The sequence below is a fragment of the Triticum urartu genome, chromosome 2A (genome assembly GCF_056163025.1).
Source record: "Triticum urartu cultivar PI428250 chromosome 2A, HENAU_Tu73, whole genome shotgun sequence".
Classification (NCBI taxonomy): domain Eukaryota; kingdom Viridiplantae; phylum Streptophyta; class Magnoliopsida; order Poales; family Poaceae; genus Triticum; species Triticum urartu.
Window position 1 is genome coordinate 711,574,443 of NC_141874.1, and position 12,867 is coordinate 711,587,309.

At 46.8% G+C, this 12,867-nt stretch overlaps 1 protein-coding gene and 1 non-coding gene across 2 annotated transcripts; both read right to left on the bottom strand.

Moving 5' to 3' along the window:
* Window positions 1–9,727: 9,727 nt before the first annotated feature.
* Window positions 9,728–9,810, bottom strand: LOC125541839 (small nucleolar RNA SNORD24). The gene has a single exon (XR_007297684.1). It is a non-coding gene; the product is annotated as a small nucleolar RNA SNORD24 (small nucleolar RNA).
* Window positions 9,811–9,833: 23 nt separating this feature from the next.
* On the bottom strand, window positions 9,834–11,103 carry LOC125534284 (histone H3.3-like). The gene is made up of 5 exons (XM_087542252.1): window positions 11,034–11,103; window positions 10,768–10,846; window positions 10,586–10,676; window positions 10,379–10,479; window positions 9,834–9,864 (listed from the first exon to the last, which is right to left on the bottom strand). Exons 1-5 carry the CDS (start codon window positions 11,101–11,103, stop codon window positions 9,834–9,836), a joined length of 372 nt encoding a protein of 123 aa, XP_087398378.1.
* Window positions 11,104–12,867: the final 1,764 nt, after the last annotated feature.

A 12,867-nucleotide genomic window follows, 5' to 3' on the forward strand; every position in this document is an offset into this window, starting at 1 on the left:
TTTATGGTCATGCTCCGATGGTGAATGGTTTATTCTTAATGAATCTCGAGCGTAATGCTACACATATTCATAGTGTGAATACCAAAAGATGTAAGATTGATAATGATAGTCCCACATACTTGTGGCACTGCCGCCTTGGTCACATAGGTGTCAAACGCATGAAGAAGCTCCATGCAGATGGACTTTTAGAGTCTCTTGATTACGAATCATTTGACAAGTGCGAACCATGCCTCATGGGTAAAATGACCAAGACTCCGTTCTCAGGAACAATGGAGCGAGAAACCAACTTATTGGAAATCATACATACTGATGTGTGCGGTCCAATGAGTGTTGAGGCTCGCGGTGGCTATCGTTATGTTCTCACCCTCACTGATGACTTGAGTAGATATGGGTATGTCTACTTAATGAAACACAAGTCTGAAACCTTTGAAAAGTTCAAGGAATTTCAGAGTGAGGTTGAGAATCAACATGACAGGAAAATCAAGTTCCTGCGATCAGATCGTGGAGGAGAATACTTGAGTCACGAGTTTGGCACACACTTAAGAAAATGTGGAATAGTTTCACAACTCACGCCGCCTGGAACACCTCAGCGTAATGGTGTGTCCGAACGTCGTAATCGCACTCTATTAGATATGGTGCGATCTATGATGTCTCTTATCGATTTACCGCTATCTTTTTGGGGCTATGCTTTAGAGACTGCCGCATTCACTTTAAATAGGGCTCCGTCGAAATCCGTTGAGACGACACCGTATGAATTATGGTTTGGGAAAAAACCTAAGCTGTCGTTTCTAAAAGTTTGGGGATGCGATGCTTATGTCAAGAAACTTCGACCTGAAAAGCTCGAACCCAAATCGGAAAAATGCGTCTTCATAGGATACCCTAAAGAAACTATTGGGTATACCTTCTACCTCAGATCTGAAGGCAAGATCTTTGTTGCCAAGAATGGGTCCTTTCTAGAGAAAGAGTTTTTCTCGAAAGAAGTAAGTGGGAGGAAAGTAGACCTTGATGAAGTATTACCTCTTGAACCGGAAAATGGCGCAACTCAAGAAAATGTTTCTGAGGTGCCTGCACCGACAAGAGAGGAAGTTAATGATGATGATCAAGATACTTCTGATCAAGCTCCTACTGAAATTCGAAGGTCCACAAGGACATGTTCCGCACCAGAGTGGTACGGCAACCCTGTCTTGGAAATCATGTTGTTAGACAACGGTGAACCTTCGAACTATGAAGAAGCGATGGCGGGCCCGGATTCCGACAAATGGCTAGAAGCCATGAAATCCGAGATAGGATCCATGTATGAAAACGAAGTATGGACTTTGACTGACTTGCCCGTTGAGCGGCGAGCCATAGAAAATAAATGGATCTTTAAGAAGAAGATAGACGCGGATGGTAATGTGACCATCTATAAAGCTCAGCTTGTCGCTAAGGGTTATCGACAAGTTCAAGGGGTTGACTACGATGAGACTTTCTCACCGGTAGCGAAACTAAAGTCCGTCTGAATCATGTTAGCAATTGCCGCATTCTACGATTATGAGATATGGCAAATGGACGTCAAAACGGCATTCCTTAATGGTTTCCTTAAGGAAGAATTGTATATGATGCAGCCGGAAGGTTTTGTCGATCCTAAGAATGCTGACAAGGTGTGCAAGCTCCAACGCTCGATTTATGGGCTGGTGCAAGCATCTCGGAGTTGGAACATTCGCTTTGATGAGATGATCAAAGCGTTTGGGTTTACGCAGACTTATGGAGAAGCCTGCGTTTACAAGAAAGTGAGTGGGAGCTCTGTAGCATTTCTCATATTATATGTAGATGACATACTTTTGATGGGAAATGATATAGAACTCTTGGACAACATTAAGGCCTACTTGAATAAAAGTTTTTCAATGAAGGACCTTGGAGAAGCTGCTTATATATTAGGCATCAAGATCTACAGAGATAGATCAAGACGCCTCATATGTCTTTCACAAAGCACATACCTTGATAAGATATTGAAGAAGTTCAATATGGATCAGTCTAAGAAGGGGTTCTTGCCTGTGTTGCAAGGTGTGAAATTGAGCTCAGCTCAATGTCCGACCACGGCAGAAGATATAGAAGAGATGAGTGTCATCCCCTATGCCTCAGCCATAGGTTCTATTATGTATGCCATGCTGTGTACCAGACCTGATGTAAACCTTGCCGTAAGTTTGGTAGGTAGGTACCAAAGTAATCCCGGCAAGGAACACTGGACAGCGGTCAAGAATATCCTGAAGTACCTGAAAAGGACTAAGGAAATGTTTCTCGTTTATGGAGGTGACGAAGAGCTCGTCGTAAAAGGTTACGTCGACGCTAGCTTCGACACAGATCTGGATGACTCTAAGTCACAAACCGGATACGTGTATATTTTGAATGGTGGGGCAGTAAGCTGGTGCAGTTGCAAGCAGAGCGTCGTGGCGGGATCTACATGTGAAGCGGAGTAGATGGCAGCCTCGGAGGCAGCACATGAAGCAATTTGGGTGAAGGAGTTCATCACTGACCTAGGAGTCATACCCAATGCGTCGGGGCCAATCAAACTCTTCTGTGACAACACTGGAGCTATTGCACTTGCCAAGGAGCCCAGGTTTCACAAGAAGACGAGGCACATCAAGCGTCGCTTCAACTCCATTCGTGAAAATGTTCAAGATGGAGACATAGATATTTGTAAAGTACATACGGACCTGAATATAGCAGATCCGTTGACTAAACCTCTCCCTAGAGCAAAACATGATCAACACCAGAATTCCATGGGTGTTCGATTCATCACATGTAACTAGATTATTGACTCTAGTGCAAGTGGGAGACTGTTGGAAATATGCCCTAGAGGCAATAATAAAAGCATTATTATTATATTTCCTTGTTCATGATAATTGTCTTTATTCATGCTATAATTGTGTTATCCGGAAATCGTAATACATGTGTGAATAATAGACACCAACATGTCCCTAGTAAGCCTCTAGTTGACTAGCTCGTTGATCAACAGATAGTCATGGTTTCCTGACTATGGACATTGGATGTCATTGATAACGAGATCACATCATTAGGAGAATGATGTGATGGACAAGACCCAATCCTAAACATAGCATAAGATCGTATAGTTCGTTTGCTAGAGTTTTCCAATGTAAAGTATCTTTTCCTTAGACCATGAGATCGTGTAACTCCCGGATACCGTAGGAGTGCTTTGGGTGTGCCAAACGTCACAACGTAACTGGGTGACTATAAAGGTATACTACGGGTATCTCCGAAAGTGTCTGTTGGGTTGACACGGATCAAGACTGGGATTTGTCACTCCATATGACGGAGAGGTATCACTGGGCCCACTCGGTAATGCATCATCATAATGAGCTCAAAGTGACCAAGTGTCTGGTCACGGGATCATGCATTACGGTACGAGTAAAGTGACTTGCCGGTAACGAGATTGAACGAGGTATTGGGATACCGACGATCGGATCTTGGGCAAGTAACATACCGATTGACGAAGGGAATTGTATGCGGGGTTGCTTGAATCCTCGACATCATGGTTCATCCGATGAGATCATCGAGGAGCATGTGGGAGCCAACATGGGTATCTAGATCCCGTTGTTGGTTATTGGCCGGAGAGTCGTCTCGGTCATGTCTACATGTCTCCCGAACCCGTAGGGTCTACACACTTAAGGTTCGGTGACGCTAGGGTTGTAGGGATATGTATATGCAGTAACCCTAATGTTGTTCGGAGTCCTGGATGAGATCCCGGACGTCACGAGGAGTTCCGGAATGGTCCGGAGGTAAAGAATTATATATAGGAAGTGCTATTTCGGGCATCGGGACAAGTTTCGGGATCACCAGTATTGTACCGGGACCACCGGAAGGGTCCCGGGGGTCCACTGGGTGGGGCCACCTGCCCCGGGGGGCCACATGGGCTAAGGGGGTGCACCTTGGCCTATATGGGCCAAGGGCACCAGCCCCAAGAGGCCCATGCGCCTAGGGTTCAAGGAAGGGAAGAGTCCCAAAGGGGGAAGGCACCTCCTAGGTGCCTTGGGGAGGAGGGATTCCTCCCTTGGCCGCACCCCCCCTAGGAGATTGGATCTCCTAGGGCCGGCGCCCCCCCCCCTTGGACTCCCTATATATAGTGGGGAAAGGAGGGCCTCTCACAACACGCCTTTGGTACCTCCCTCTCCCTCTCCAACACATCCTCCTCCTCCATAGCGCTTGGCGAAGCCCTGCCGGAGTACTGCAGCTCCATCACCACCATGCCGTCGTGCTGCTGCTGGAGCCATCTCCCTCAACCTCTCCTTTCCCCTTGCTGGATCAAGAAGAAGGAGACGTTACGCTGACCGTACGTGTGTTGAACGCGGAGGTGCCGTCCGTTCGGCGCTAGGATCTCCGGTGATTTGGATCACGTCGAGTACGACTTCCTCATCCCCGTTCTTTGAACGCTTCCGCGCGTGATCTACAAAGGTATGTAGATGCAATCCAATCACTCGTTGCTAGATGAACTCATAGATGGATCTTGGTGAAACCGTAGGAAAATTTTTGTTTTCTGCAATGTTCCCCAACAGAGGGTGCATGCTGGGAGGAGGAGAGAAGTGCGTCTCGATATGACTTGGGAGGCAGTGTACCATCCATGCGTGGCGTCATGCATGCGGTCAAAGGGCTGGCAGTGGTACTGTTGTCGGGTGGTGGGAGCATGTGTTACAGTTGGGCAGGGTATGGATGAGGCGTGGGTGACGCAAGCAGTGTCGGGCTTAAGCGCTGCCCCAATTCGTGGGGCTCTAGTGGCGCATGCATGCATGCAGGCGGTGGGCGGCAGTCCGTTCGGTGTTCGTGGTTTAGGTCGGGTGACCTCAAAGCAGAGACACGCGGTGTATAGGCCGGTTCCATTGAGTCAAGAGCAGTGTGTAGTTGGAAGCGGTGGTGGGTAGGGGGGGTCCAGCATCGCGGGTTTTGGGCGCGAGATGGATGGGTCGATTTTGGCCGTGTCTACGTCGTGCAAGTGGCTCTGTGCCTCGGTTTCAGCGGTGGTCAAAAGCAGAGCGGCCGAGGGTGTGCAGGTGCTGGAGGTAGGGCGGTGGCAGGGAGTTGTTGGAGTCGTGTTCGATGGGAGGGTGCACCCATGGGTTGACCCGTTGGATACTGGGGTGTTTTTCTGTTTGTTTGTTTTGTTTGAAAGAGAGCATTGCATGCATAGTGTGGATGGGTGTGGGCCAAGGATGGAGATAGGTATAGTGTGTTGTTCTAGCAGGTTTGGCCTGATCGTGGCCGGTCCGCGAGTCTCGAGTAGCAGCTGCTCATGAGCAGTGGCGGTGGACAGCTGGTCAAAGAAGTATAGCGAGAAGCATTTGAAAGCCAAAGGCGAGGCCTTGAGGATTTCAAATATGACCTCTTTGGTTATTACAGAGGAGCGAAACACAAAGTCTGACAGCTTAGTTGCCTGAAAAACTGGTTTTACCGAGAAGTAGTGGTCTAGAGCATTGGTTATGAGCAAAGTATTTGGGTTAACACTAGTTGAGCTACATAGGATCCAAAAAGAGACCGTTGGTGCATGGCGAGGTGGGAAAATATGACGTCTGATCTCGGTGTGGTACATGTTTAAAACACGGTTAAAGAATTTGAATCCATGACGGAAAGGCCTAACCTCTTTTGGCGCGACGAGCAGCGTTGTTGTCGATTCTGGCAGGGTTCCTGTGTCTGGGAGGAACGCGGGCGGAGCGATAACCATCGCAGGTGGTTGTTGGTTGATGGCGCATGGGTGTCAGGGCGAGGCAGCACGCAGTGATGCATTGGGAGTGGTGGCGGCTGAGTTGACGACGATGATCGATGCGAAGAAGAAGGGTGTCAAGAAGGGAGAGCAAGCGGTAATGGAAGCTTGCGCGGCCATCAAGGCGACACAGAAGGAGTATGCCGAGGTGGATATTTTTTGGACATCGAAGTTTTTTGCCCTACCCTCAAACCTAGTTTGCAGCAGAGCAGCGACGAGGTAGCAGTCGAGAGGAAGACGACAATTGTGGAAGAAAATGATGGTATCGTGGGGTTTTTGTGAAGCCTGGCGAGGTGGTTGGACCATGGATCGTTTTGCCTGCCAAAGAGCAGCCTGGAATGTGAGGCCAACTGAGTAGTCGAGGGTAAGAGTTTGTGAGATGAACCGAAAGGCGTGCTGCAAGAGATCGCCGATGTCAAAGGTGAGCGGGGCGGCGTGAAAGTGAGTGTGCGTCTACAGTGGCAATGGTGAGGGAGGCGAGGCCCGTAGGCGTGGGGCAATGGAGGGTGGTGACTCTCTTGCAGCATCCACGAGCGAGCAAACGAAGAAGGAGATGTGGATGTGAGGCGAGGCAATCTCCTTCTCCCGGAGGATAGCCAGGGCTACCGGGATCGAGGAGACAGTGAAGCGGAATTGCGAGGGCGAGAGTTGAAGGATCATGAACATATCAGACTGGCCTCCCAGGCAACCTTGGAGGTAGCATGCAAGCATGAGGCAGTCAATTTCCATGGCGGCGCGCTCAATTTTGACAGCAAGATGGATGCCTGAGTTTTTGTGGCAGAAGGGAGTGATAGGCTGAAGGATGGCAGACCAAACCTGGTCCTCGAAGTCCGCTCCCATGGCGTTTCCAACACCAAGCGCGGCGCGGATGGCAGCCTGGATCGGGGAGTCATCCAGCCAGTAGTCCGGTGGGAGCGGGGGCGAGCAGAAGGTGGCTACGGGGAGGCTAGATGCATTTGGGATTGGGATTGTAGGTGGCCGGAGTTGAGACTGCGGCTGCGGTGGTGGAGGAGCGGCTGGAGGTGGGAGCGGTGGCGGAGCCATGAGAGATCCTGTAGGGTGTTATGACTTCCGTCTTCCTTCCTGGAAGAGAACAACACTCATTAAAATGTTTGCAGCATATAAAAAGAATGCTGTAACACTTGGAAATGTTTGCACGTTTTATGAAAACGAGAATCTTCCGGAGCGAACGTGCACAGCGGCACGTTACAACGCGACGGGCTGGATAGTCTTCCGACTACGCATAGGATCAGGATGACCTGACGATCTGAGCAAGCGTCACGGAGACGCGCGCTGTCCTTTTATGGCTGATATTTTGATGGAGTAGACCTGCAAGGTGCTCTCGGCGACAGCTTCAGCTGGGCGGTGGCGTGGCGTACAATGCGTGAAGAGCATGGAGCTCATTAGCGCTGCATACAGACAAATGAGGGATGAGTTAGAGATGTACTACTCCTTTCTTTTCGAATTACTTGTCACAAGTATGGATGTATCTAGATGTATTTTAGTTTTAGATACATCCATTTGTGCGACAATAATTTGGAACTAAGCATGAAGCAACTAACTAGCACGCATGCAGCATGTGTGTTTTAGACAAATGAGGGACTATCCAGCCAGGCTCCCATCGAGGCAAGTTTTGTTGGTTGATTCAGAAGGTGGAACAATGCCAATGGCTAGCGATGGCCACCTTGACCGCTTAAGACATGTAGTTTCTGTGGAATTAGAAGGAAAGCTGCAAGTCCTCGTAATGGCCTATTCACCGTCACAATCTGCCGACATTGTTGCTCGATTGCTCTTTTCACGCCAAAAATGCAACGTAAGTAAAGAGGCATGCTACCTTGATGATGGCTCTGTGGTGGAAATTACTGTTGCTTGGTCCCTTATTCCCTCGAAGATGATATCTTGATTAATAGATATGTGGACTCTTTTAACAGTGTGAACTCTTCGAATCCTGTTGAAGATTGAATGAACTTGTTAAAGATGACACATAAAAGAAAATCATGATGACTAGACATATGCGGACCCTTTGGTTGGATATGAGTCTTTCTCTGTCATTTCATGATCTATTGTGTCTTTACTCTTTAGTCATCATTTAATACACTAAGTTCCCTTATTTTAGATCCCTCTCATTCAATTAAGATGTTCAACTTTTAATTTGGTTCACGATTTTAACTGAGTCAACGATTTGTCAATGAGCTCTCTCATTCAGTTAAGCTATTCAATATTGGATTTGGTTCATACTTTTGAGTAGGTCAATGATTTCTCAAATTAACCAGCAGCAACCAGTCTAAAAAGCACATCAGTCCCATACATCCTCTCACCACCTAAAAAGAAAAGGTGTCAACATGTGACATTGTCGCGTCAAAATAATACATCAGCCACCAACGCAAGAGACATTCTAAGATAAGTATGAGTTAATTAATAGATAACACAGAATACCGTCGTCAGAAAAGCCCATCAAAACACCATAATAAAAAAAGGAAACACACACCATCGTTCCCACACACCAAACCAAATAACAAATAAAAAATATGAAATCCCAACAACATCAACGGCACAGTGAGCACGCTCAACCCTTCTAGTTGTCAAGAAATGTGACCCTTCTAATCATTGTCAAGCTATGCTAACCATTTAATTATGGTATAAATGATTCTTATCGGACAGTCGGTCGCACCAATTTGTTCGCTCGCGTACTCGCGCAACACTCAGCCACGTGCACAGCTGGACCCACCACGCCCACGTCTCCTTCCACATTCTTATCTCATCGTGCTTTTTTCACCACGGCCACACCTCGTCTTCTACCTCTCTCCCCGCACGTGAGAGCCATCAAATAGTTTCCCCGCCATGTCTCATCCATCAACCACTACAAGAAATATGTCAACTTGTGACCACCACTATTGGTCACTGAATGGTCACAAATTTTCATTTGTGACCTTTTGTGACCAAAAACATAAGGTCAAAAGCTGGCCGTCATAAACTGACATTAGCGACCTTTCTTATGGAATGGTCGAAGATGTTTATGACCAAAATACGTCTACTGTGGCGTTTTGGTCACTAGCAACCTCCCCAGGCCACGTAGGCATCCAGCGTGGCAAGCTGATGTGGCACAAGATTCAGCCCGGTCCAATTCGGTTTTCTACATGGGCCTAGCCCAACAATTTGGCCTTTTTACTGTATATTTTCTTTATTAATTTTCTCTAGCTACATGGGCCTGGCCCAACAATTTGGCCTTTTTATTTCTAGATGCGGCCTTTTACAACGTATGATCTTTTACTTTTTGCTATTTTATTTTCCACTGTTTTACATTTGTCCCAAATATCATAATATCATACACTAGTCCCACACATCAGAAATTTCAAATGTGCTCAAATTATTTTGATAAGTGGGTCGCATGAGTCATGTTTTCATTGCACACATTTTCAAATCACATACATAATTACTATTTCATATGAAACAGGAATTGTAATTCTGAAACATACATGAAATTCACAGAGAGAAGATACATTAAATCACATACATAATTACTATTTCATTCACAAACAGAGAGAAGATACATTAAATTCCCAGATAACCCATCTATTATTACATAACTTGCTATATAAGAATGTCTTGGAGCTTCTTTGAACATCTTTCGTCTTGAATTTACTCAAAATATCTGCCAACAAGAAAACAGAACAGCAATGATAGGGTGAATAACAACAACAACAGGGGGTGCTATTTAGTAGTAAGATCAAGTCTGGAATGTAAGAATGCTTTGTTGTAATTGATAATTAAAATCTACAACAGCTCAAAGTGGCAGTAGCTAAAACATAATCTCAGAAAAAGCATATAATTGATGTGACATAACAAACTAGACAACCAAGAAATTGATGTGACATAGCTAGTTTCCAGCAATATCCAACGACAAATTGATGTCACATATATGTATCTATCATGCAAACAGCGGATGTACTGTAATGATAACATTAGACTAGAAATAAGAGCCTCAGAGATCTTGGTGGTTAAGATCATCAAGTGGGATAAACCCATTAAGAGTAGCAAATATTTTGATAACATCACAGGCTCTGTTTGGCACGCAGAAAATTAATCAGTTGAAGCAGAGGCGATGTTTGGCATCACTGCATTTTACAGTTCCAAAACAGACAGACAGAGTCAGGAATCGGCAGCAAAGCAAGTATACGTATATAGGAATCTCTACTTGGAACCTAGAGTAAGAAGCACGGCTAGAAGAGCCCAAGAATTAATTAATCATGTGTTATTCTTTAACTGGAATGTACGTGCATCATCAACAGAGAGGTGTGAGCTCTGGACTTAATTGGTTGTGAGGATGGACTGGACTGTTCCAAATACGTGCATCATCATCAGTTCTGTGAAGCAAATCTACATATCATATTTCTAGAATGGGCGCACCCAGTTGCTCACAAGTAGATTCAAACCCAACTTGTAATGCAATGATGTTTCTTGTACAATATTACTATAGTTACCTAAATTGCCATGGGAATACTGACAGCAGAAACAGGGGAACGAGAAGTAAGTTAAATTAGAGCTAGCAGTTCCAAACAATCACTAAAAACAACAGCAAAAGCAGACACAGATGCCCTCCAGAGACATTCCCACAGGTAAAGCAAGCACCTTAAGCCCTCTCGCCACGGATCCTCGAAGAGACCCACCAGGTAGGCCTCTGCAGCCTCCTGAAGGGCCAGCACCGCATGGCTCTGGAAGCGGAGGTCAGTCTGCACAGACAGAACAGGATGGTGCTTTTAGTTTACTTGATTCATCATACTATAAGAGTTGACACAACAGGAGCATCACAATGTAGTGCACAAGTTGATTGATCACCTTGAAGTCTTGGGCAATCTCCCTAACAAGCCTCTGGAATGGAAGCTTCCTGATGAGCAGCTCTGTGCTCTTCTGGTACTTGCGGATCTCACTGCAAAGTCAAGCACAAAATTTACTCATTTGAGAATACTTCAAAACAAAACTATAACACATGCTAGAATAGGTTGGAAGATTTTACACACCGAAGAGCAACAGTTCCAGGGCGGTAACGATGAGGCTTCTTCACTCCTCCAGTTGTGGGAGCAGACTTACGGGCAGCTTGTCAAAAAGCAAAGTAGAGCACATGGTCAAATTAACAATAATACCATGATAGTCCATATACATCAGTAGGATATCTGGTCATAAGCTGGCAATGAAGGTTGAGGTTCAAATTATACCCAGTTCAATTTACCTAAACCATAAATAAAGACATGGCATAGGTAAACTATCAATATTGTAGTCACAACCTTGGTGGCTAGCTGCTTCCTAGGAGCCTTCCCTCCAGTGGACTTACGAGCAGTCTGCTTAGTACGAGCCATGAGCAAAACCTTGGTTTACCTGAAGCAAAAACAGAACATAGTCAATTCTATAAATTGAATATCACAATAACACAACTATAGTCTTCTCATAACCAGTAAATTGTGCATGGCACCTTGTTGCTAGCAAATCCATTCAATAACTATAGAGTCCCAACAATCATCAGCCTAGAATACCTACCAAATTTTTATACATCAAAAACTAACAACGTCATACAACACAGCTATACACCCCTTCAGATAGAAAGCAGTGTATTTCTAACTAAAACTTTTCATTTAAAAGATCAGACCCAAGATAGAATTCCACTTCAGATGAAAGTCCTGATCTACCTTTAGCATAGTTTGTTCACTCGAAAGACACATATAAAGATGACACACTAAAAAACTGCAGCCTAGTACTTTTTTTAACACTAAAGAAAACAAGGCTACCATGATCACCTAATTTTGCAAACAGAAGCAAGAAAAGAAATAGCAGTCCACTAATAAAAATATGCTTCCTAGTTATCACATGTAATGGTTGAACATCAACTTCACATAGTTATGTGCACATGATTTTAGTAATTAGCTAACTGGCAAGTTGATACAATTTAGATACAATAAATGTGAATGTGCATGTACTCAATGTGCATGTACTAAGAAGCCAAGAGCACTGAAGAATTTACTGATTGAAGAAGCAATGGTCATTTCATCCCAAACCTCTCAGCTTCACACAACTAAATCAATGTCCCGGGAAGGAATCACCAGAAATTTTACCACATACAGTACAAGCACAATGAAGTAGCATACCGAACAGCAGAGCAGGTAGCAGGGGAGGAGAGGGGGGCTGAGGAGCGACCGCTTGCCTTGGCGACGTAGTCCATCCAGGCAAATTTGAAGGCGATGCCGAGGCAGCCAAAGAGGACGGAGACGTTGGAGCAGGCACGCGAGAAGTCCCCCGCCGCCATCGCGGGCTGCTGCTGTGGCTTGGCGACGACCGCGAGCTGCTCGAACGATGCACTGATCCACCGCAGCGGCTTGTCCGCCTCGTTGGACCCCATCGGCATCGGTGGTGCCCACGGCGCCGAGGATCTCGCGGTTTCTCAGGGACTGGCTCGCCGCCTCCAACGCTGCCAGGGCCGACGCTACCATCGCGTCACCAGGGCCGCAGCCACGCGGTCGACGGGCGCCACGCGGATGCGGTTGCGGATCTGGGCTCCGACGGCACGGACCCCCTCCGCCAAGGGCACCCTGCCGCCGGCCGCCATGGAGGGGTTGGCCATCGAGGAGGAAGGGGTCTTAGGCTAGGGTTTCGGCTGGAAGTGGGGAGTGTCTCTCGGCTCGGCATGGAGGAGGCCGGGATTGGGGGAGAAGCGGTTGGGTCAATCCAGAGATCCAGAGAGGAGGAGGAGTCGTGGGTTGGAGGGTTGGAGGGGATCGATCCATATGAATCTCGCCGGACAGAGGGCGCCGGAGGTGGTGCGGATTGGAGGGGATCGATCCATATGGATCTCGCCGGACAGAGGGCGCCGGAGGTGGCGGCGGCCAGGGAGGAGTGGAGCGCTAGGGTTCGAGAGAGAGAGAGGCGAGTGGGCACGAGGGGTTGGGTGCGTGGGAGGGAGTGCGGGTTGTGGGTTGGGCGACGTGGATGAGACAGGCGGGCCGTTGGATCCAGGAGCATCCGACGGTGATTAGGCACGATCCGCGTGAGATGCTCCTGGACCAATCAGAACGCAGTATACCAGTACTACATTTTTTGACCATCTAAATTGGTCGTAATCGACTAAAAGT

Bases quoted from the DNA above. Each gene is read 5' to 3' on its own strand.
- LOC125534284 (XM_087542252.1), bottom strand. From the start codon at position 11,103: ATGGCTCGTACTAAGCAGACTGCTCGTAAGTCCACTGGAGGGAAGGCT. The intron at 10,480-10,585 runs GTGATCAATCAA...CTGTCTGTGCAG, and splicing joins AGATTGCCCAAGACTTCAAG to ACTGACCTCCGCTTCCAGAG. The intron at 9,865-10,378 runs GTGCTTGCTTTA...TGTAAAATGCAG, and splicing joins CCGTGGCGAGAGGGCTTAAG to TGATGCCAAACATCGCCTCT.